At 33.2% G+C, this 25677-nt stretch overlaps 2 protein-coding genes across 5 annotated transcripts; both read left to right on the top strand.

Annotated features, from left to right (window-relative positions):
* The first annotated feature begins 830 nt into the window (after window positions 1-830).
* On the top strand, window positions 831-2781 carry LOC11428114 (uncharacterized acetyltransferase At3g50280). Its single transcript, XM_003604960.4, has one exon. The coding sequence runs from the start codon at window positions 931-933 to the stop codon at window positions 2260-2262; it is 1332 nt and encodes a 443-aa protein (XP_003605008.1). The 5' UTR covers window positions 831-930; the 3' UTR covers window positions 2263-2781.
* Window positions 2782-9194: 6413 nt separating this feature from the next.
* On the top strand, window positions 9195-24206 carry LOC11414311 (uncharacterized acetyltransferase At3g50280). Of its 4 annotated transcripts, none has more exons than XR_005645758.1 (2): window positions 9195-10647; window positions 11524-11792. XR_005645758.1 is itself a non-coding variant. In XM_039833270.1 (2 exons), the coding sequence occupies exons 1-2, from the start codon at window positions 9375-9377 to the stop codon at window positions 24068-24070; spliced, it is 1329 nt and encodes a 442-aa protein (XP_039689204.1). In that variant the 5' UTR covers window positions 9195-9374; the 3' UTR covers window positions 24071-24206. The 4 variants fall into 4 exon arrangements, 1 of the variants encoding a protein (XP_039689204.1); XR_005645759.1 differs by having other exon boundaries at window positions 11516-11792; XR_005645757.1 differs by having other exon boundaries at window positions 11494-11792.
* The last annotated feature ends 1471 nt before the right edge of the window (window positions 24207-25677 follow it).

Raw genomic sequence — 25677 nt, 5'->3', positions numbered from 1 at the left:
CCAATCAAACACGCGCTAAATAATATCTAAAAAAAAAAAAAAAAAAAACGCACTAAATAGTGACTCGCTCGTTCAAGATTTGTTTTCTAAACCGGGCTTGTTTAAGTTATCAGACTCTTTTACCCCTACCTACAAACCAATTTTTTTTTTTTATAATGTCAACAACTTTTTTATTTGAATGAACCAATCCATCAAGTCTCCGTGAACTTAGTTCGTAAGAACAATGCTTAATATATATGCAAGGTTAGAGGCGGAGCCTTTCAAGAGCTAGGTTGAGCCACGGCCCATCCAAAAAAAATCTAAAAATTATCGACTATAAATCTATTTTGCAAGATTTTATACAATTTTGTGTCGATTTTACGTTTCGGCTGACCCAAATTCTCGCAAAGTGGTGTAGTGGCCCACCCGAAAATTTTAATAATTCCATTATTGGTCTATTTTGCGAGACTTTAAACAATTTTTCAACGATTTAGTTTTCAACAGTTTCAAAAGTGGCATACGTGATTTTTGTGATGCTTATACTTGACATGTCAACGGAGGCTTCTAGACCTTCGAATTTGCAAATCTCCCGCATATCATTCTGTCAACTGACAATTCTATCCTTATGTATTATAATTTATTTTAGTGGCCTACCTGAACTTCTTTTTCTAGTTCCGTCACTATGCAAGGTCCATGGTTTAAATTCGGAAAAAAAAACCCACCAACCAAGTGTTGGTATCATAAGATTAAAATAATACCACGTTTCTGCCACGATATTGTCCTTAGCAAGATTCTCAATATCTTTTCTATATTAGTTTGATATCTATCATGTTTTTTAATCAATAAAGTTTTTCTTTTTCCTAAAAAAGAAAAATCAATCAAGTTTTTTATATAACCGCTCTATGAACTGAGCGTTTCAATATGATAGAGAAATTTTGATCAAAATAAAAAATGGGAGCTATTCGAGTTCTCTCCACCGATACAATCAAGGCACCAAAATCAAGTGAGCAAACAATCCATTTGACTCCATGGGATCTCCGGTATCTACTTGTTTTAACCAACAAAAAGGGCCTTCTTTATCGCCATCCGGTTGTAGCTAACCAAATCCAACGGCTGAGACACTCTCTGTCCTCAGCCCTTGCCTTTTTCCAACCTCTTGCCGGCCGTCTCAAAATAACGGAACACAGAGACAACACTGTTTCGTGTTCCGTTATATGCAACAATGCAGGTGTACTCTTTGTCCATGCCGCAGCAGAGAATACTTGTGTTGCAGACATCCTAGAACCCACCTACGTACCTCCAATTGTTGATTTATTATTTGCTTTATCCGAAGTAAGAAGCTATGAAGGCACATCAAAACCATTGTTGGCAGTTCAAGTAACGGAGCTAGTTGACGGTATTTTCATTGGTTGCTCATTTAACCATGTTGTCGTTGACGGAAAGTCCGTGTGGCATTTCATCAATTCCTGGGCTGAAATCTCACGTAGTTGTTGTCATCATCAAATATCTAAACCCCCAACACTAGAGCGTTGGTTTCCAAATGGTGTTCAACGGCCTATACGATTTCCTTTCACTTTGGAGCAACAAAATGATCACTCTGATAGGTTGAGTTTTTCATCGTTTAATGAGGAAAAATATTGTTTATCAAATAGGTTATTTCATTTCACAAAGGAGAAAATCCTACAATTGAAATCGAAAATCAACGAAGAGATCGGCACCACCAAAATATCTTCTCTACAAGCACTTTTAACTCACGTTTGGTGCTATGTGACCCGTTTCAAACAATTTGACCCACAAGAAGAAGTATTTAATAGAGTCGTGATAGGAGTTCGACCAAGGTTAGTTCCACCGTTACCAGAAGATTATTTTGGAAATGCACTTATAAGTTGTATGGTTAAAATGAAAGCTGGGGAATTGTTGGAGGAAGGTGGACTTTGTAAAGGTGCTTTGGAGATGAACAAGTTAATTGCTTCACACACTGATGAGAAGTTGAAGAATCATTACGAGTCTTGGTTAAGAAATCCAAGCTTTTTTAGGCTTGCTAAGAACATGGTAAAAAATAATTTCATATCCATTAGTAGTTCTCCATGGTTTGATGTTTATGGTAATGATTTTGGATGGGGAAAGCCTCTGGCAGTTCGTAGTGGATATAAAATAAATGGACTTATTACGGTATTTGCCGGAATAGAAGAAGGTAGTATAGACCTTCAAGTTTGTCTTCCTCGTGAGATTTTGGAGGGAATGGGAAATGACCCCAATTTCATGGATGTTGTGTCCAACTAATGCAGCGTGAGGTGTGTAAAATCAATATGATACAATATTGTTAAGTTTTTTTTTTTTTTTTTTTTTTTTTTTTCATTACCTATGTTAAGAAGTTTTCATCTTTGCTTTATATTTATTTTTTAAATAAGCAATTTATTTTATTAAGAATAAGCAAAATAGGATACATGTTAAATGTTAAGGAACTTAAAATATAAATTTCGTCTTAAAAATTGTGTAAATTTATTTTTCAATAATATTTTTCTGTAAATATTTATCATTTATCAAATATTTAGCTTATATGGATAAATGTTAGCATGACCCTAAAAATCAAGGACTCGGTTGATACGGTGCATGTGGTTACTTTTGTTGGACTAAGTTGTATTATAGTACTACTCTTTTTTTTTGTTTTTTTTTGTTTTATCGTCATCAAATGTTACAGTTTGTGCTACTCTTTTTCAAGGGGATAATTTGTACTACTCTTATCAACCCACTCAATTATATTTGAGTAGAATAATAAGAAAAATCAAACTTTTTCTTATATTTGAGTTGAATATTTGTGCATTTGTATATTTTCCAACACTCGTTCAAATCTCATTTTATATTTATTTATCTTTAAATCATATTATCAACCTAGCATATTACTTTCTCTATCTCGTTCTCTTTAAAGTGTATACACTCATGTGAAGGGTCTATCAAACATTATCCAAATAAAAATGTAACTTAACTTCTTTTTCAGACTAAAAAATGTTAGGTGACCTTAAAAATTAATTTTTCACTTTAATTGGTGCATTAAACCAAAGAGAACTAGAATTCATGGAAAGGTTTCGTCAAATCAATAAACTAATATTTGAAAAAACTAATTAAGTAATTACTTAATTAAAATATTATTCAATTAATCGTGCCACTAATTACTTAATTAGTTTAAAATATTTATATTTAATATTTTTTTTAAGAAATCAAAATGGGATATATTAAACGACTGATTGTCCTTCTAGCATAAGGTGTGCCAAGAAAGACAGCAAATATTTACAGCAAAGTATCAACAAGAATGAACAATGATTAGCCTATACCCAAACACAAGAACGAGTTCTGACACCAATCATGAAACTTATAATTAAAACTAGCACATTTTGCTTTATGCCAATAAAAAGAGAGTAGCCTAATGTTCTCCAAAAGCTGAGGAAATGAGCTCTGTTTTGTTCTGAAGAGTCTGTCATTCCTTTCCTTCCAAATAACCCATGAAGTTGCAAACCAAATTAAGTGAATAAAAGAACACCGCACCTTTGAATAACCTGCTGAAGAACCAAATTGTATGAAGTGATCCACTAATGTAAAGGGATCCGCAGTATAGATACCTAACCATTGACGAACCAGGTACCAGGCCATACCAAAATGATTACAAAGTAAAAAAAGATGATCGGAGATTTCACAGGAGCCACAACCTTTGACACATGATTGTGCCTCAAATTGAATTATTCCCCGCCGAAATAAATTCACCTTTAATCATATTCGTCAGATCAATTAATCAGTAATCTAGGATTTATATTTTAAACTTTATTCATTAATTGTGCTACTAATTAATTAAATAAAGAATTGATCAATTATGTGAATTTATTTAATATTTATTTATTCTATTGATGTTTAATATTGTAAGAAAACTCTCTAAAATATTATTGAATGAATAAAAAATTTCTCTTGGGTTGCAACTGTTACGCTTAAATACTAGGGAAATAACAAAACCCAAATGAGTTGAAAATCCAAAACATAAAACAAAATAGACAAATAAATAAATTGGCCCGAAATAATAAAATATTAAGGAAACTCTCCCACATCAGTCTCCTCCATCTCTGAAGAACTCGACCCCAAATTCTCATTCTAATAAAAAGCTCCCCATGCATGTTGACTCCTCCGATGAACAAGAGACTAACCTTCTAAATCCCATTGGGGTGAAATGCAAAAAAGAAGTTAAGGATACCAATTGTGGCTTTACATATATTGGGGTACTCTTCAATTTTCTAACTTTGTAATTCATTAGCTTAAATTGTCCATCAGGAGGCACAAATGAAAGAATTTAATTGGAGACCTAAGGCCGAAATCTAACACAAGGATGGAACCTCACATCATCAAGGAATGAATGATTCACAAATAAAAGAGTTAAATTAGGCAGACCGGTGATGTGGGAATTTACTTGAACCTCACCGTTAATCTCACACTTCACCAAAGTACCACCCCTGTTTATTGTTGCATCCATTTGTTCTACAAAGATCTACATAAACTTCATTATTGGCATACTTAGGGTCGACTGTTCTCCAGAGAACCCAAGATGTTGTACTGCCTACAAGCGTGTCGTTCACATTGGAGTTGTTGCCGGTCACAACACCAAGACTTTGCTAACAATATTTGGTGGAGCTATCCTCTCTTGCATCATATTAGGTTTTGTAGTTAGTTTGTCTATCATCCCCATCCAGCAAATCAATCTCCTCCACCTCTGAAGAACTTGAATCCTCAATAATTTAATTGTTTCTACCATGTGAAACCATACTTGGTCCAACTCCCCTGTTCTGGTTGGTTCTGTTGTTGTTGTTGTTAGCCATATCTAAGTTGTTGACATCGCCAATTTTGTCGCAAAGCGTTCATGATTGTGGTAAGAGTCACGACTATGTCGTCAAACTCTGCCCTCGTTATCAGTTAGTTGATCTTTCATTACTTATCATGTTAGGAAAAGAACAAGAGAAACCTACTCTGTTACCAACTGACGCAGTCAGAAGCGTATGCTAGTAAGCGTTAAACCTAGATTGAAAAGGAACAAGTTTGCAAACGATAAACTTGTGGAAATAGAGTTCTGGAATCCACCAGAAATTGAGAAAACTCTCTAAAATATTATTGAATGAATAAAAGTTTCCTCTTATGTTACAACTGTTAAGCTTAAATACTAGGGAAATAACAAAACCCTAATGGGTCGAAAATCCAAAACAGAAAACAAAATAGTCAAATAAATACATTGGGCCGAAATAATAAAATATTAAGGAAACCCTCCTACATCAGAATCACTCTGATGGGTTGAGTTGTTCATCATCCAAAGACGAAAAATATGGTTTGTTGGAGAGATTGTTCCACTTTAAAAAGGAGAAAATCTTACAACTGAAATCAAAAGTCAACACAGAGATTGGTACCGTCAAAATATATTTCCTATATGCGCTTTTAGCTCACCTTTGGTGCCATGTGACCCGTTCCAAACAACTTGACGCACAAGAAGAAAGTTTGATTGTCCGAAGATTGTTTTGGAAATGCAGTTATATGTTGTAAGGTTAAAATTAAAGTTGGGGAGTTATTGGAGGAGGGTGGGCATTGCAAAAGGTGCATCGGAGATGAACAAGTTAATTGCTTCACACACTAATGAGAAGCTGAAAAATCACTATGAGTCTTGGTTAAGAAGAAATCCAGGCTTTGTTAGGGTTGCTAGCATGACCAATAATAATGTATTGGCCATTGGCACCTCTAATCCAAGCTTTGTATTGTGTGTTAGTTTGAGCACCCTTTTTTTTTTTTTTTTTTTTTTCTAGCAATGAACGTGCTCAAACAAGTGTGGAAATTGGAACTTGGAAGATTAAATACATAGTCTCACTTTGGGTAGAATGAAGGTTAGAGAAATGTTAACCGGTGCTCCGGGGGACTGGTTAAGGAATTATAAAAGGAAATGATTTTTTGAAAATTGTGTATTCTATATTTTAAAAGTTAAAAAATTGCATTTTTCAATGCAAAATATATATTGTCTTGGTCAAATGCCTCTCTGGATCTTTTAAGTTTTACGATTGTTTCAATAGGTCCTTTAAGTTTCTAAGGTTTTAGATAGGTCCTTTAAGTTTCAAGTTTGTTTCGGATAGGTCCTTTAAGTTTCGAGTTTGTTTCAGATAGGTCATTTCTATCAAATCAACTTTGGCTTAACGGAGGTTGATAGAAAGGACATATCTGAAACAAACTCGAAACTTAAAGGACCTATCCGAAACAAACTTCAAACTTAAAGGACTTATCTGAAACCTTAGAAACTTAAAGGATCTATCTGAAATAAACATGAAACTTAAAGAACCCAGGAAAGTATTTGACCTATTTTCTTTCTACTTTTAGTTTCTCAACCAGTGTTCAGGGTACCCGTTAACAAGATCTTAAGGTTATGAGTTAAAAAAGAAAAAAGAAAGTGGAAGTCACGTTGGATAGATCACACAGCGTAGTGTTTATACTTTTAACTCATTGAATTTTTCTACACACCTAATAAACAAAATCTGATTTTTATTATCTATTTTTATGCAATGATTGAATGTCAAAAACGTATGCAAAGTGGCAAACCAACACCCCACGAGGACCTTGTGCACATGTATTCTAATCTAAAAGAGAAATGATATTTGAACAATCAATTTTTGACAACTTTTGTGATAATTTTCTCTTTCATACTCACATTATATTTTTACTTTCTCTCTCTATTGCTTTGATTTTTGTGCCAATCACTCATTTTATTTGTAAAATTTTGGTTGTTGCAAAGGTTGTCATATAAAATGATGTTCAAATAACACAACTCAATCTAAAATGTTGCCTCTATCTTCAAAGTAGATTCTCCACTTTAAAAATAAAATATTTGAAGAGACAGAAACCGGACCCTTCCATTTGTTTAAGTTATCGTGGAATCTCTTACCACAAACCTACCAACCGTTTTCTTTTTGTTGGTTTAGACAAACCTACGAACCACATATTGGTATCATAAGAATAATATATATTAATTTTCTTAATATCATTTCCTTCAAAATCACATTTCTATTTTTTTATATTCCGAAACAAATTCTAGGTATTTTTGGGTTGTATAATTCGAAACATAACAAAATAGAAAAGATTTATGCTGACCGTCGTACAATCTTCGCATAAACTGCAAACGAATTTCAGGGATTATATAAGCGGTCAGCAGTGACCATGATATCATAAACACTCCTAACTAAAAAAAAAAGAAACGAAAAGTTAGAAATAATGAGAAATGAAGAACGGATGAATATGTTGAAGCATGCAAGACTATTTATAGTCATAAATCTATCCTAGATTGTAACTATATTCAAAGGAAACGTTTACAACGCATAAACCGACCAAAAAAATATTAAACAACCACAAACCGTTTAAACCTTTGGTATAACGCCATTGTCCATACAATCCGGAAGGGTTCAGATGATATTATATGAAACTCTAAGAATATTTTTCGGATTATATAATCTGAACCGTCCTAGAGTATGTTTAAGTTTGATTTTTGAAGGATTTTTATGGTGAATAAAATAGGGAAAAAGAGGTGCAAAACATAATTCAACGGCGTAAAACAACATAATAACAGAAGTGATGATTAAAGGAAAGGTGTTTAAAGAGGTGTTTTTGAACTTGATTTAGTTGGCTTGGCCATTGACATATTTCTATCGCTGAGTGAACTAGATCAAGTTCATAACCTCTTCGTTTTTCATATCTGCATAATAATGATGAAATGCAAGGTGTTTCAAGAGGTTTATGGAAATGTGGATCACACAAAAAACTTGTGTTGACATGGTTTGGGTTATATAATCCGAACCTGACTTGCACCCTACAAAACATGAGTTTTAACAAAGGAAATTTAATTTCAGCGATGTACATTAAATATAACAATTTCAAATACATTAGAGACATAATTCAACAATGTAAAACACATAATAAAATAAAACATAACATATCATGGATCAGCTAAATTAACTTCTTCGTATGGTTCCTTTAGTAGAGCTCTAATCTCTTCATAGTTTTTGAGTCGGAACAAACTTTTCTGAATTTCTTCAACATATCTGACAAAAGAAGCGCCCTACCCGGTTAGTCTTTTAATATCATACAAAAAAGTTACTCTAATATTTTAGGGACCGGATACAGTCAACAGTGATGGTGTCAAAATGTGAATTGGCACCATCTGTCAGGAGTTAAGGGTTGTTTGTCTGGGTGTCAGGTTGACCATCAAAGTATTATTTTCCATATAGAGGAAGCAAACCTTACCTAGGAAACAAGCCTTACCTTGCCCCTCCATCTTCTTGTACCCCATGTTTAGCTTTAGGTTTTTAATAAATAAGCATTAGGTGTTTGAAAATTTTGTGTAATAAGTTTCAAGCTTCAATTTTATTGTAAATATACTATTAAAGTATTTAATATTAATAAAATGAGAATTCATATCATCTGTCTCTTTAGTGTTCAAGTCATTTTTAATTATGTCATCCAAATATTATACGAAATATGGGTAATACATACATTCATATTATACAATCCGAAAATAGATATAATATGTTTCGGATTATATAATTTAAATAGAGGTATTTTGAAAGGAAAAAAATAGAGCGCATGAGAAATTCATAAGATAAAAAATGTATTAGTCCAAGAATAATATAGTTCTATCCATGTTTATACCGCGATATTATTCTTAGCAATGTTTTTTATTTTATTTTTAAGAACCTTGGCAATGTTCTCTATGTCATTTTTATATATTCGTATATCAAGTTTCTTATATTACCTAAAAAAAATTAAAAAAATCTTGTATAGTTGCTATATATATATATGGGATTTGCTAGAACACACCCATTAGTTTTTATGTGGGAGTGTTTTAGCAAGTTATAATTAAAAAGTTAATAAATACACCTTAAGGTGTATATTGCTATAACACACCTTCTAACAAAAACAAGTGGGTGTGTTCTAGCAAATCCTATAGGCATTTGCTAGGATACACCCACTTAGATTTTAGAAGGAGTATTTTAGCAAGTGAATAACTAAAAAGTGGTTAAATACACCTTAAGGTGTAGCTTTGCTAAAACACTCTCACATAAAAACTAGTGGGTGTGTTCTAGCAAACCTATATATATATATATATATATATATATATATATATATATATATATATGTCATCACGGAATCTCTTACAGCAACCAACCAACCATTTATCTTGTTTGAATAAGCCTAGCAACCACATGTTTATGCCATGATGTTATCCTTAACAATATACTCATGTCTTATATTACCTCAAAAATATTCATATATAATCGATCTACATAAATGTCCTTCCAAGCCTCAACGTATAAAATAAAATAACCTGAAATAATTTAATGGGTGACGTCCGAGTTCTCTCCTCCGATACAATCAAGGCACCAAAATCAAGTGACCAAACAATCCATTTGACTCCATGGGATCTCCGCTTTCTACTTGTTTCAACCAACAAAAAGGGCCTTCTTTATCGCCATCCGGTTGTAGCAACCCAAATCCAACGGCTGAGACACTCTCTATCCTCTGCCCTTTCCTTTTTTCAACCTCTTGCTGGCCGTCTTGAAATAACGGAACACAAGGACAATACTGTCTCGTGTTCTGTTATATGCAACAATGCAGGTGTACTCTTTATCCACGCTGCAGCCGAGAATACTTGTGTTGCTGACATCCTAGAACCGGTCTACGTACCTCAAATTGTCGATTCACTATTTGCCTTTATAGGAGATAAAAGCTACGAAGGCACGTCAAAACCATTGTTGGCTGTTCAAGTAACGGAGCTAGTTGACGGTGTCTTTATTGGTTGCACATTCAACCATGTTGTTGTTGACGGAAAGTCCGTGTGGCATTTCATCAATTCATGGGCTGAAATCTCACGTAGTTGTTGTCATCATCAAATATCTAAACCTCCAACATCTGAACGTTGGTTTCCAAATGGTATTCAACTTCCCATACGATTTCCTTTCTTTTTGGAGTTAGAAAAGAATCACTCTGATAGGTTGACTACTTCGTCATCTAATGATGAAAAACTTTGTTTATCAAATAGATTATTCCACTTTACAAAGGAGAAAATCGTGCAACTGAAATCAAAAATCAACAAAGAGATTGGTAACATCAAAATATCTTCTCTACAAGCGCTTCTAACTCATGTTTGGTGCTATGTGACCCGTTTCAAACAATTTGACCCACAAGAAGAAGTATTTAATAGAGTCGCGATAGGAGTTAGACCAAGGCTTATTCCACCATTACCAGAAGATTATTTTGGAAATGCACTTATAAGTTGTATGGTTAAAATGAAAGCTGAGGAATTGTTGGAGGAAGGTGGACTTTGTAAAGGTGCTTGTGAGATGAACAAGTTAATTGCTTCACACACTGATGAGATGTTGAAGAATCACTACGAGTCTTGGTTAAAAAATCCAAGCTTCCTTAGGATAACCAACATAGCCAAAAACAATTTCTTAGTCGTAGTGGATATAAAATGAAAGGACTTGTTAATGTATTTGCTGGAATAGAAGAAGGTAGTATTGACCTTCAAATCTGTCTTCCTTACGAGATTTTGGAGGCAATGGGAAATGACCCTCAATTTGTGGATGTTGTGTCCAACTAATGCAACGTGAGGTGTGTAAAATCAATTTGGTGCAGTATTGTTCAGATGCTTCAATTTGGTTTTTGTGTGACAACCCATGAATAATTTTTTTATGTCCAAGTCTAAGGTTTTTTTTTTTCATTATTAATGGTATGAAGTTTTGATCTCCAGTTTTTGTTTCTTTTTTTATAAGCAAATTTTTTATTATTAAGAACTAGGAAACTAGTACAAGACGTGCAAAGTCGCTCCCAAAATCGTAGTACAGTAGAAACTATGCAATCAATTGATGCAGGACATGTGGTTACCTGTGTTGTGCACTATGATGTATTCTACTACAATGTTTTTTGAGGAGTATTAGTTGAACAACCATTTTTGTGACAACCATAATTTATAAAATAAAAATAGGTATTTGTACGAAACCAAAACAATAGAGAGATAAAGTAAAGGGAAATGTTAACGAGTGCCCCCGGGGCACTCTTTAAGACCTTTAAAAGGTAACTTTTTTTGAAAAGTTATGTAACCAATGTATTGGAAATTGAAACATTTGACTTTTCTATGGAATAATTTCTCCTTTTGGAATGCTTAAAGAGTGCCCGGGGACATTCGTTAACAAGGCCCTAAAGTAAAAATAATGTGAGTATGAGAGAGAAAATTATCACAAAAATTATCATTAAATGAATATTCAAATATCATTTCTCATGTTTTTTTTGTCCTCATCAAATGTTATAATTTGTACTACTCTTATTAAGCACTCAACTATATTCAAGTAGAATAATAATAAAAACTAAACTTTTGCTTATATTATACTCCCTCCGTTTCTTTATAACTATAACTTTTACATAAATTTTTTTGTTTCTAATTAACTGTCACTTTCAAAGTGACTGATGAGTATTTTGCAAGAACCCTAGCAATTGCAAACAAGATGTCTGCACATGGAGAAAGAAAGGAAAAACAACTATGGTGGAGAAGATTCTTAGGTCCATGACTTCAAGATTCAACTATGTGGTTTGCTCCATAGAAGAATCCAATGACCTTACCACTTTTTCCATTAATGAACTGCAAAGCAATTTTCTTGTTCAAGAAGCAAGAATGACACTTCACAAGAAAAAGGAAGAAGAACAACTCTTGAAGGTGTCAAATTCAAGAAGAGGAAGAACTGGAGATGGTGGTTTTACTCATGGTACACTACAAGAAATGTTGCATTTTGCCAGGGGCAGAAGCCCTGGCAAAATGTAGAAAGCCGTGGCAAATGGACGTTTGCCAGGGGTTTTGCCAGGAGCAGAATCCCAGGCTAATCTGCTCATCGCAAATGACTCTGCCAGGGGTTTAGCTCCTGGCAAATGCGCTCCTGGCACAGGCCCTGGCACAACCCCTGGCAAATTGTGTCTGCAAGATTACAGGCTTTTCTGACGTATTCTGGTCAATCTGGTCAATACAGACTTTTGCAGACTGTGTCAGGATCATATGCCAGGGACTGTGCGAGGGGTTAACCCCTGGCAAATTGTGTACGATTTTTCTTTTAAAAACGTTTTTTATTTGTTACAAAAAATCAAAATATTAAAATTTAATAATTAAAATAATTGTAAAAAAGAATTTAAATTTTATTTTTCGAAAATTAATTAATTAATTAAATGTTTTTAAATTGTTTTTTTATTTCTTTTTATAAAAATTGTTTTAACAATAACAATTAATGGAAATTAAAATAATTTTAACAAACAATTTAAATGTAGTTAACATTGAAAAATAAAGCAACATCACACATAAAATATTGTCTAGCTTCATTGAAATTAAAATTGTACCAACATCACACACCATAGGTATCAAATAGGTAGAAATTGTATCGGGAAGTATAAGAAACTTCCCCAAACATTACAGACCCAAAAATTTTATCATAAAGGACACACCACCTTCAATCATCATCATCATTATCCACACCATCCTCCTCCTCATCTCTATCGACCGGATAAGGCTCAACATTGGGACTTAAAATCGGCGAGGGATCTTGAGCCTGTGCTTGCCTAAATTGAGCGAGCTGCTCCTCATAAGATCTTTGGCGGTTGAGCAAATCTTGCACAACAGCCGCTTGAGTCGCCATCTGCTGCGCGAATTGCTCTTGTGCCAATCTATTTATAAGCTCCCGCATCTCTGGCGTCAGCTCAGGCTGTCGGGAGGATCCTTCACCATGATTGAGCGTAAATGTGAGCGTTGATTCAACACTACCCGGCCGACAGTTAGCGGCCAAGTTACCAAGACCATAGAGTTTACCCTTCTTCTTGTCGCCTACTACTTTTTTCCAAGTACGGAAGGTCAAAGAGTGATCAACAGTTGACCCTTCAGAAATAGCCTCTGCAAGCAGCCGGTCATACTCCTCCTGTTCAAATAATAACAAAATAATTAAGGACACAACTGGAGAGTATTCAATGTGTATGCATCATTCACACCTAGTTTATGCTTTATAGTCCAGTAAATCAACATTAAACAATAACTAGAAGTATCATCATCAACAATAGAGCAAGACAAAGAGGTCTGTAATGGAAAAAACCTATGATGCATTAGAGAGACAAAACCTATGAAAAAAAAAGGTGGAAAATGAAACACAAAACCGGAGTTAGCATGAAATAACCACCATATATTTGATGCTTAGTTTCATTCTTTCTTTCGTGTAACCTTGTTCAATGTCCCTGAATGATGATATTGGAAGAGCTATTTATGTATTTCCAATAATAGCTAGCAAAGTATAAGACCCCATCCGAAAGGTAAGAGTTAGTGAAAGCCACAAGTTTCAGTTACAAAACTTAAAATTGAACAGGAGTCACACATATCATAAGCACATTCTTCCGGGTCTACCAAGAAAATAAAACACACAATGTGACAAAATAATAACACATAAACATTACATGTACAGAATAATCATAATTGTTCTTTCATTATTGCAAATAAAACACACATAAACGTTACATTCTTCCGGGTCTACCAAGAAAATAAAACACAGATTGCTCTTTCATTATTGCAAATTTGCTCTTCCACACATAAACATTACATGTACAGAATAATAACATTAAGGCCTAAAATGTGACATAATTATCAAAGATTACCTGCACTCTCCTAGCACGGTCGTCACAGTATTGGCCGGACTTAGTTTTGTGTGTTTTGTCGTGAATCTCGTTAATGAACGGATCCCGGCGTAACGTCCGAGTCTATTTGTCACAAGAAATAATAAAATTATGAATTAATTAAACATTAAAATTTATGGTCAAATGCATCAATTTAGTAGTATTGATTTAAAACAATCAAATTTAAATATGATATGGAAAAATAAATAAAAGTTTATTATTTATACCAATCGATCAGCATGCTCGCCGTTGCTTAAGCAACCGCCAGTGTGAATGCATCCTCCCTTTTCTGAGGCCCGGTTCGTCTTTGCTTTCTGTGATATTTTCTTGAACTCATCAGACGCCCAATACTTAACCAAGTCAGCAAAGATAGGTGAGCCTATCCAATGTGGCCGTTTTCCTGTCTCCTCAAACCGAATACGGGCTCTTCTAAGCAAATCTGAAAAACGGGCAGAAGCTCTGATGTGAAAATTACGCCGCATTATATCTTGATAAACGGCGTCCCAAGAACACTTGCACTGCATTATAACATATTAAAGAAAATTAGTATACTATAACAATTGTGCATATGAAATAAAATAAAAATTATAATATAGATTTGAAGTAACCTCAAAGAGCCTAAACCAGCGGTCTTTCTCATTATCATCCACGTCACCATATTTCTTCCAAAAGTGATGATAACAATTATGAATTATGTCTCTGATAGCTTCAGCAGCCGGTTTGCACGGTAAAAAGCTGAAACAATAAAACTCATATGGTGACATTACTACAACTTAAAATATACATAAAAGAATTGAAATTGAACTATGTAGCTAATACTATAATACTTACGAGCTTCCACTAGGCCTTAAAATGTATCGACCAAGAGAATCTTTCGGATAATCCGGGAAAACATCATGATACGGCACTAGCTCTCTACCACCATTCATCTGGGTTGCACCATCCTCTTCGACCACATTTTCTTGTTGGGGTTGTGGTGGGTTTTGTTGTTGTTGGGGAAAGGGTGGGTTTTGTTGTGGAGGGATTTGTTGTTGGGGAAAGAGTGGATTTTGTTGTGGAGGGATTTGTTGTTGTTGGGGAAAGAGAAGGTTATTTTGTTGTGGAGAGATTTGTTGTTGTTGGGGAAAGGGAAGATTTTGTGGTGGGACTGAATATGGTGGGAAATGATAGCTAGGAGGTATGGTACCATAATATCCTGGATATACTGGAGGCAACATGTAAGTGGGAGGAAGAGCAGAACTCGTAGGAGGAGCAGCTACACTAGCCTGGGAGGACCCAGCTGATCCCTGGCTAGAAGATGCAGCAGAAGTGACGGGCATGGGGTTTAATCTAGCTTCTGTTGCTGCGTCCACAACGTGAGTATTATACCGTTTCCTGTTGTTGCCCTTGCCATTTCCTTTATTTTTCAGAGGCATTTCTAGATATTTATCAATAACAAAAACATCATATCAATACAATAAATCATCATAACATCATTATTTATTCAACGTTATTTATTCAACGTCATTATTGTAAGACAATTCCACACCTAAAGCATCAGCGACCATATCATTCATCATGTTGAATTGTTGGTTGTCATCCACATTTATTCCACTACTCGAAGCTTGTGCATTGACTCCCACCCCAAAATTTTGAAATTGTTCACCGTTATAAATCCAAACCCAATAATCAGGCATAAATCCAACTTTCTCCAAGTGTTTCTTCACTTCATCAGGGTTAGTCTTTATATATCTACACGCACATTTCAGACACGGACATCTTATCCCTCCCTCATCTTTACAAGCTTGTTGTCCCCATGCCCATGAAATAAATCCGTGAACTCCTTCCACAAAATGAGGTTTTAATCCTCTTCTTCCGCAAACGTTCTGTCATACATCCAACTACGATAATGCTGATAATATTCCATCTTTGGCACCTTCAGCTATAACGTTCACATATATACCAATTAGTTTATTTTCCCCAAGTATCGCTAGTAACACAAATTTTTTCAATAGACAAGACTAAATAACCGATTACGTAAGTAAACAAAATTGCGCAAAAATTCTTTACGTGAATATTTTTTTTTTACACCACTAATAATCAAATTTTGCGTGAATAACCTTCAGCTATTTCTTTGTGTAAGACAATACTATTTTTTTTTTTACGTGAATAACATTCAACTATTTTTTTTTTAAATTTTTCCTAAATAAACACTTTTTATACTTTTTCATTTAAGTTTTTTTTATAATTCTAATTACTTATAATAAAATCAATTTTATACTTATTCATTGAAATTATTTTTTTTAATTCTATTTACTTATAATAACATCAATTTAATACTTATTACACCAATAAATTTAAAATTTTAATAAATAACATATTTTTTTAATTAAACTTTAAAAAAAATACGGTTTTAAATAATAAAAACATTTTTTGTAAAAAAAATTCGATTCTGGTTTTTTTTTAACATATATATCAAATAAAAAGAAACTAATTATAGATCTAATAAAAAAACTAATAGAACTAATAAAAAAAACAGATATTCAACATACATTTTAAGAGAAAAAAAAACATATATTCAAGAGATGATCTAGATAAAAACAAACATATATTCAACATGTATTAATACTTCATCAAAAAATAATATGCATATTTATTATTAAATACAACAACATATATAAAATTATATGCCAATATAAGTAAATAAAATAGAAGCATAAAAATGTAGGTGTAGTAATTTACCAAATAAAAGAAATTAGTGTTGTTGAAGAAGAGAGTAATTTGTGGAGAGTAGTTTTTTTTTTTTTTGAGGGAAATTATGGAGAGTAGTTTTTTGAGGTTGTTAAGAAGAGAAATTTTTTCTGTAACTAAATGAAAGGGAACGATGCAATTGTATAGATGCAATTTGCCAGGGGTTATCCGAGGGTCTAGCCCCTGGCAAACCGCACAGAGCCCAACGGCTCTTCAATCAATTCAATTAAATAGCTACTCACGTAGCCTTTTCAGGATGTGCTGACCAATTTGCAGCCTTTGCAATTTGCCAGGGGTTTTTGGTGGCACAACCCTTGGCAAAGTGTTGTACCGTCCTGTTTTTTCCTGACCACATAAGAATCTTTTCTGTCCATACATTTTGCCACGGCTTTTGTGAGGGGTTGGCCCTGGCAAATTTGCCTGGAGTTTTCCCTGGCATAGCTCCTGGCAAATTTGCCAGGAGTTTTTGCTCCTGGCATTTTTCCCTGGCAATACACAAGATTTCTTGTAGTGGTAGAGGAAGAAATGGAGCAAGTGGAAGGGGAAGGGGAAGGGGAAGAGGAAGACAAAGAAAAGAGATGGTGGAGTACTATAAGTGTCACAAGTTGGGACACTATCAAAATGGGTGTCCTACTTGGGAAGAAAATGCTAACACCGGTGCAAAAGATAAGGTGTGGTTCTTAGATTCAGGATGCAACAATCATATGATAGCCAATAAGGAATGGTTGTTTAATTTTGATGAGCAATTTTCGTGAATCAATTAAGCTTAGTGATGATTCAAAGTTGTCAGTCATGAGAAGAGGAAATTTGAAGTTGTGCATAGGTGGAATGATACAGGTGATCACCGATGTGTATTATATTTCAGGTTTGAGGAACAATTTGTTGAGTATAGGTCAATTGCAGCAGAAGAATCTTACTACATTATTTTCTAAAGATAGTTGCAAATTCTATCATGAAAATAAGGGTCTGATTATGTCTAGTCAGATGTCTTCTAACAGGATGTATGTGATATATGCAGCTGCTGTGGTTCCTATGTGTTTGAAAGGTGCATGCACAAGTGATACAAAGCTATGGCATTATAGATATGCACATCTAAGCTTAAAGGGTTTGGATACACTAGCTAAGAAAGATATGTTTAAAGGGTTACCTATCTTGCAAGAAACTGAAGAAATTTGTGTTGACTGTGTGATAGGAAAGCAACATAGAGATTCAATTCCAAAAATGCAAATTGAAGAGCCACTAAAAATTTGCACCTTATTCATTAAGATATATGTGGACCTATTACTCCTACTTCAAATGGTGGAAGCATGTATTTCATAACCTTTACTGATGATTTCAGTAGAAAAACATGGACATATCCATTGATAGAGAAATCCAATGCATTTGAAATGTTTAGAAAATTCAAAGCATTAGTTGATAAAGAATCAAAGTGTCAGATTCAATGCTTGACAACTGACACAGGAGGAGAGTTTACATCAAATGCTTTCAATGAATTTTGCAGTGAAAAGGGAATTAAGAGGCAACTGACGGCAACATACACTCCTCAACATAAATGATGTTGGAAGGAAGAATATAACACTGTTGAATATTGTTAGAAGTATGCTAGCTTGTAGAAAAGTTCTTAAGGAATTTTGGCTTGAATCTATTTTTTGGGGTACATATGTTCTAAATAGAAGCCCCACTTTGTCGGTTAAAGATGTTACTCCAGAAGTTTCTAGGTAATGAGCATCTTACGGTCGGAGGATTCAGGGATGGTAAAGTTGCTGTATTTTTTTCAGGGGCTATTGGTTCGTGAATCCTTCTGTGTTGACAGTTGATTCATACACCATTTCTCAAAAATTTGGGATTGATTATAATTAGGCCTGTCTTGGTTACTTTGGTTCCTTGAAAGGGGAGATTCTAGATCGTTGTTGTTTTGCAGGGAATTGATGGATCTTGAATTGTTTTTGTGTTGGTAGACGATTCATACGCCATCTTAAGATTTGCCATTCACTTTGTTTGGTTTGGACTTTGGGGCTCGAAAGGGCTGTTTAGGTTGTTGCCATTGTTGTAGGGAGTTGATGGTACATGAACTGCCTCCGTGTTGACAGAGGGTTCAATCATCGCATAGAAGACCTTCAATTAGTTTTAGGATTAATTAGAAGTTGATACACCTGCGTGTTGTTTTAATTTTTTTTATTACCCGTTTGGGGTCGACTGACACTCTTGTTAGGTTTATGTCGTCCGTCCCCCCCCCCCCCAATTTTTATTTTTATTTTGTAATTTCCCCCTCTTTTTTTAAGAAATATATATGAGCAATTGACACAAAATTAAAGCGGGGTTCCAACTTAGTCTTTTTTATGTCAATTTGCTCTTGACTTATCAAAAAAAATTAAACACAAGGATATGACATGAAACTAAACGTTTTTAGGGTTTTGAATGTATAAAACAAGAATAAAAAGAAACAACAGAAATAAATAAGTAAAGTAAATTACCTTGTAGAAAAATATCAAAAATTCTTGGAAATGGGGTCAAAACCTTGCTGACAAATTTGGTAAGTTGTTCCAAGTAATAAAGTAGTAAACTATCGTCTTCATATGAATTGTTTTTTTTACTCGACAATTAGCTAAACTTATAACAAATAACAAAGTAATATAGGGGGGTTTGCAAGATTGATTGTTGCGATTAAAAAGTAAAGGTTGAAACAATTAGGATTCTTAGAATCCCCTCTATATCTTTGTTGGATATAACATGTTCCTAGTTCAAGTACTATTTGAGGTTAATGCTCAAGACGTCTAACAAAATACTCCCTACTTTAGTTATAGTTCCATAGGCCCCTTCTTTCAATATTGGTCCGTTATGGGTAGTAGGAACTTGTATTCCCACGAGCGTTTAAGAACGTTAGACCTAGTCATACAAGAGAAATTCCCGATCTTTCGGTGAACGGCTCGAGCGAATATAATTATCAGTTTCGGTTAGAAAAGTGAAAACTTAATCAAAGATTTTTAACCTAAGTTCAATTCAAGATCAACATATTTGAAAATCATTAAGAACGATAAATATAAAAACATAATTCAAATAGCATTCAAAAATTAATTTGTCACAAACTTGTGGATTCACCCAACAAATAATAGAAGTTCATCTATGAATCCTAATTTAAAGCGTTTATCTACTCATGATAATTGAATACATCACCAAAGCAAAAAGAAAAGTAAACACACAAAAGAACAAATGGAAAGGGGGTTGATGCTCTAGTCACACTCTTTTGCCTCAGAACCATATATTTATAGATCAAAAGAGGCTTTAATATGCAAAAAACCGCACACAACATGTGTGGGGGTACATGGCATTGGAACAATAAAAGCTATTCTTTGTATGATCAGTATGCGCGAGGCACATGGACCAATTGCCAATCCTTGCTATGCAAGCTTGACGATGCATGCGGCACATGAACCAGATGCAAAATCTATTGTTTTCTTCATTCTTCGTGTGATTTCCATCCTTGATATGAGTTTGGAACTTGTGACAAAATTTTCCAAAGTTGTTTTGTCTTTAAATCTTCATTATGTTTGATCCTCTTGCTTCCATAACTTTCATAAGATGTCTTGCTTTGTTGAATTACATGATTTATGCCAAAAAAAAAACTCAAAACACCTATAGAGTTGCTCGTTGGAGAAGAAATGAATTACAATGACTCAAATAAAAACATTATAAAATCTTGCCTAAATCATGAGCATTTCACTCTAAATCCTCTAGAAAATTCTCAAATTACATGATAAAATTCGAAAACATATAAGTGCAACTATCATATTATGAGGTGTCATCACTGTTCACTTGGGCCTTTGCAAAAGTGGGCTCTTATTGATGACGAACTGAGCTTTTGGCCGATCTAGAAAGAAAGTGGGCCTTGTATATGTTTTATGAGTGGTTTTCGAGTCCTCTTCTTAGTCTTAATTTTTAGGGTTTTGTGATTTCTTTTTTGTGTGTCGAGTACCCCGTATACTTCTCTTCAATTTAAGGGTCAAATATTATTTGTTCTCCTTGTTAATATGATAGTTATTTTTCTCCCTTAAAAGAAAACTCTACAAACATCTGTAATATAGCCATATTTCATTTACTAATATCAATTGTAGTGCGTTAATAAAAGAATAATGTTATGTCAATAATTTTGTGACAATTTTTGAGACAATTTTATTCTCTCTTTTTATTGAACAAAAACAATAAAGAGATAAAGAGATATAAACACAATTAAAATTTGAGAGAAAAAGTTAATTTAAAAGTTATTCAAAAATTATTGTACAAATATCATTTCTCTTCATACAATCTTCAAGCTTCACTCGAAAAGGTTGCTCTTAGGTGTTGTTAATGTTTGTAGTTTTTATCGTTCTCTATCTTTTTCTTTTATAAATTTTTATTGTTCTCTTATTACAATATTCAACACACAATTTATTTATTTTTGTAGAGGAAATATAATTGACACACGGATTCTATATTCAATATACAATATACGATCATAAAAATAGTATCATTAAATCCTTCAAAAAAAAGGATCATTACTAAAAAAACAATAGGATCATTCTTAAAAAAAAAAAAAATCAATAATAAAAATAGGATCGTTCTTAAAAAAATAAAAATAAAAGATAATTTCTATTTTAAATTTAAGTGAATAATTTGGTTCATGTGGCATATTATAATTAGTGAACAAAAACATAACAAACAACGTCTCTAATTTGACTTCTTTTCCAAAAAATAAATAGATAAATATGTAATTTGACTATTTTGTTTTTCTTTTTAAACGATCAATGTGTTTTTTTTAGGGAAAACGATCGATGTTAATAATTACTTGTTCCATTAATTTTTTTCAACCTTCATCCGGAGTTCGTGACTCTCGTTTTATTAATTTGTTCATGATCTCATCGAATTAAACAGCATTTTGTTTTCAGAATACTCACATAAAACTAACAAAATTAAATAAGCATCAATTGATATAGGGTTAAATATATTTTTGATCCCTATAAAATATGGGCCTTTTAAGTTTAGTCCTTACTTAATTTTAATGGTTCTTTTAATCCCTAAAATAAATTTATTCACTCAGTATTAGTCACTCTTCAATTCAAATTTGTTTAATTTATGTTTAAACTCTTGAGTTTTTGAACAATTTTTTACAGACATGTTAAGAACATTAATTCGTTTCATGTTAAAAAATTCTAAATTTTAGTAAATGAACCTTTCATAATGTTTTAAACTTGTCTTAAAAAAATCGTTCAAAAATTTAAGAGTTTAAGGATAATTAAACAAACTTTGTTGTAATAAGGACTAAAATTAGAAGTAATTCTTTTTTGTAGGGACTAAAAAATCTATTAAAATTAAGTAAGGATTAAACTTGAAATATCTCTATTTTATATGGATCAAAAACATATTTAACCCATTAATATATTATAATTTTATTTTTTCTTTAATTTTTTCTTGATTTTGTGTGTTGTTAAAATTGAAGTGTTGGATATGTGCTCTACCAAAACTTTCTCTTTTGTTTTTATGTGATAATGAGCATGTGAATGTAGGTGGAGATAAGGAAATTAGGTGGAGACAACGATAGGTGGAAATAATATGTAGGGTTAAAGTCCGACATCCAACTTCTCTATTTATTAATTATAAATAGATTATTAGTCATTTTAGTTTTTGAATGTGTAAGAATAATTAGAATAGTCTTTTAATGTATTAAAATTTTAAAATAGTTTTTGATTTTGCACTTTGTTAGTCAAAATAGTCCATTAAATGACAATAAATAAGTATATTGAATGACTAATATGATAATATTAAAAGTATTCTTTTTTTTTTGGTTACAAAAAGTATTCTAATGTTAAGGATTATTTTGACTAACGAAATGTACAATTAGAGACAAATTTAAAATTTTAATACACTGAAAAACTATTTTAGCTCCACATATATCAAATGTCTAAATCTGCCATCGTTTGTACGACTATTTTGTACAACTTTTCCAATAATTTTTTCTCTCATATTTATATTTTATTTTATTTTATTTTCTATTGTTTTGATCTTTATATCAATACTAATTTTTTGTAAATTTATAGTTGTTCTAAAAATTGTTATACATATAAACAAATGATTGTTCAAATATCACACCTCAACTCTCTTTCAATGGTTGGGTGAATTTGTTGTATAAGAGCACAACCAAATATCATGTTTTCGTGATCAATCGAGTTTTTTTTATATAAGAGCACAACCAACTACATATATATGTCCATCCAAGTCAGCAAATCAACCTCAAAGTATAGAATAAAAACATTGCTCAATAAAAAAAATGGGAACCGTGCGAGTTCTCTCTACTGATACAATTAAGGCACCAAAATCAAGTAATCAAACTATTGATTTGACTCCATGGGATCTCCGGTTTCTACTTGGTACAACCAACCCAAAGGGTCTTCTTTATCACCATCCAGTTGAAGCTAACCAAATCCAACGGCTGAGACACTCTTTGTCCTCTGCCCTTGCCTTTTTCCAACCTCTTTCCGGCCGTCTCAAAATAACGGAGCACAATGACAACACCGTCTCGTGTTCTGTTATATGCAACAATGCAGGTGTACTCTTTATCCATGCTGCAGCTGAGAATACTTGTGTTGCTGACATCCTAGAACCTACCTATGTACCTCCAATTGTTGATTCATTTTTCGCTTTAACCGGGGTTGAAAGCTACGAAGGCACCTCAAAACCGTTGTTGGCAGTTCAAGTAACGGAGCTAGTTGACGGTATTTTTATTGGTTGCTCGTTCAACCATGTTGTCGTTGACGGAGAGTCTGTGTGGCATTTCATCAATTCATGGGCTGAAATATCACGTAGTTGTTGTCATCATCAAATATCTAAACCCCCAACACTAGAGCGTTGGTTTCCAAATGGTGTTCAACAGCCCATACGATTTCCTTTCGTTTACGGTGATGAATTGAGTTTTTCGTCGTCTAATGAGGAAAAACTTTGTTTATCAAATAGGATATTTCATTTCACAAAAGAGAAAATTGTACAACTAAAATCGAAAATCAATGATGAGATTGGTACCATCAAAATATCTTCTCTACAAGTGCTTTTAACTCACCTTTGGTGCTCTGTGATGCGTTCCATAAAATTTGACCCACAAGAAGAAGTATTTAATATAGTTGTGATAGGAGTTCGACCAAGGTTAGTTCCACCATTACCAGAATATTATTTTGGAAATGCACTTATAAGTTGTATGGTTAAAATGAAAGTTGGGGAGTTGGTGGAAGAAGGTGGACTTTGTAAAGGTGCTTGTGAGATGAACAAGTTAATTGTTTCACACACTGATGAGAAGTTGAAGAATCACTACGAGTCTTGGTTAAGAAATCCAAGCTTTGCTAGGTATCCTAACATGGCAAAAAATAATTTCATAGCCATTAGCAGTTCTCCGTGGTTTGATGTTTATGGTAATGATTTTGGTTGGGGAAAGCCTGTGGCAGTTCGTAGTGGATATAAAGGAAATGGACTTATTACGGTTTTTGCTGGAATAGAAGAAGGTAGTATAGATCTTCAAGTTTGTCTTTCACATGAGATTTTGGAGGCAATGGGAAATGACCCTCAATTCATGGATGTTGCGTCCAACTAATGCAACATGATGTGTGTAAAATCAATGGGAATAATTTTTTATGTTAGTTTGTGTTCCATTATCAATGGTAAGAAGTTTTCATCTCCAGCTTTTGTTTAATACGCAATTTATTTTACCAAGCACTCAATTATGTTTATATTTGTGCATTTGTATTATTTTCCAACACTAATTCAACATTTCATTCTATATTTATTTTTAGCTTCCTATACGACTCTCTTCGTTTAAAAATACATGTCGCAGTCAACCACTACACACATGTTAATATTCAATTTTGACTATTAATATCTTTAATTATATATAATAAGAAATTATAAAAATTTGATATTTTGAAAATATTCATCGAAACGAATCAAACAACATCTTACATGCTAACATTTGTATTTATATATTAGTTAAAAAATATGGTCAAAATAAGTCATGTGATTAATATATATTGTAAAATTACGACATGTATTTTGAAACGGATGGAGTATAATCAACCTAACACATTATTCTCTGTATCATTCAAAGTGTATACACTCGTGAAAGGTCCATCAAAAATTATCCAAATAAAAATGTACCTTCTTTTTCTGACTAAAAACGTTAACTAACCTTAAAATCAATTTTTACTTTAATAACTCATTAAGTTTATTTAAATTATGACAAAAATTCATCATTCTAATCTATGAAATCTATTTTATTTTATTTTTAATAAGATGGGTGCATTAGACCAAACTACATACGACCACACCACAACAACTAAAATAAATGTCGGCAACAACATCGTACGATAAAGTTTATTATGGAATCTTATGGTGGGAAGAAAATAAATGGGTGTCAGTTAAATTACGTAAATTGCAAACTCGTTTTTTTAGGAAAACTTTGAAACTAACTTGTCACATGGTTTGTTTGTCTATAAATATATGAGAAAAAAACACTTGCCACTCTCACATCTTATGCAATTTATTTTCCAATGAGTGATATTAATCAATTTACTCTCTAAAATAAAATTGCTCCTTTTGAAGTTGACGCTATTTCATTTTATAAAAAAATTGGTATCCAACTTAAGGATCGACTAGTCTAAGGGTTTAATCTCATTGTCTATTTGTGGGAGATCCATTTAGAAGCGGATCAAAGTTTTGTATGAACAAACTAATCGGGAAGAATCGAACATAAGACCTTGAGAGAAACATACTACAAGTCTCAAACTAACATTACTAGGTCAACTCAAGAGACCAGAAGATTGGAAAGGAGCAGAAGCTGAGAAGCATTTTCAAGCACTGACGACATGTCATCTTACTTTATTTGTACCATCTTTTTCAGTCATTTTTATTAATCTAAAATAGAGGAGTATTAGAACAATTGCATATGGTCTTCGAGATATTTTGTAATGTTTTCTATTTGAGTTATGTAATTCTAGTTTTTCTCGAAACATGGCAATTATGGGGTGTTTTGACGTGATTCAAGAAGAAATCATGCAAATCGGCAAAGCAAAACATCTTGAAGACTTGTGTTGATATTGGGAAAACCATGAATAAAGATTCAAGACGCCTCAGAAGACATTACAAATGGAAGAATTTTATTCTCAAGTCCCAAAACATCTTATATGGAAGGAAATACTCAAAGGA

This window comes from Medicago truncatula, chromosome 4, assembly GCF_003473485.1.
Source record: "Medicago truncatula cultivar Jemalong A17 chromosome 4, MtrunA17r5.0-ANR, whole genome shotgun sequence".
In the NCBI taxonomy this organism is placed as follows: domain Eukaryota; kingdom Viridiplantae; phylum Streptophyta; class Magnoliopsida; order Fabales; family Fabaceae; genus Medicago; species Medicago truncatula.
Note: the sequence above shows the minus strand (reverse complement) of the source record. Positions and strands in the feature narration are given on the sequence as shown.

What these genes read in the sequence shown, in the direction of transcription:
- LOC11428114 (XM_003604960.4), top strand. Translation starts at nt 931, where the DNA reads ATGGGAGCTATTCGAGTTCTCTCCACCGATACAATCAAGGCACCAAAA.
- LOC11414311 (XM_039833270.1), top strand. Translation starts at nt 9,375, where the DNA reads ATGGGTGACGTCCGAGTTCTCTCCTCCGATACAATCAAGGCACCAAAA. An exon ending in GCCAAAAACAATTTCTTAGT is followed by an intron (nt 10,493 to 23,859) that starts CGTAGTGGATAT and finishes TAATTTCATAGC; the next exon opens with CATTAGCAGTTCTCCGTGGT.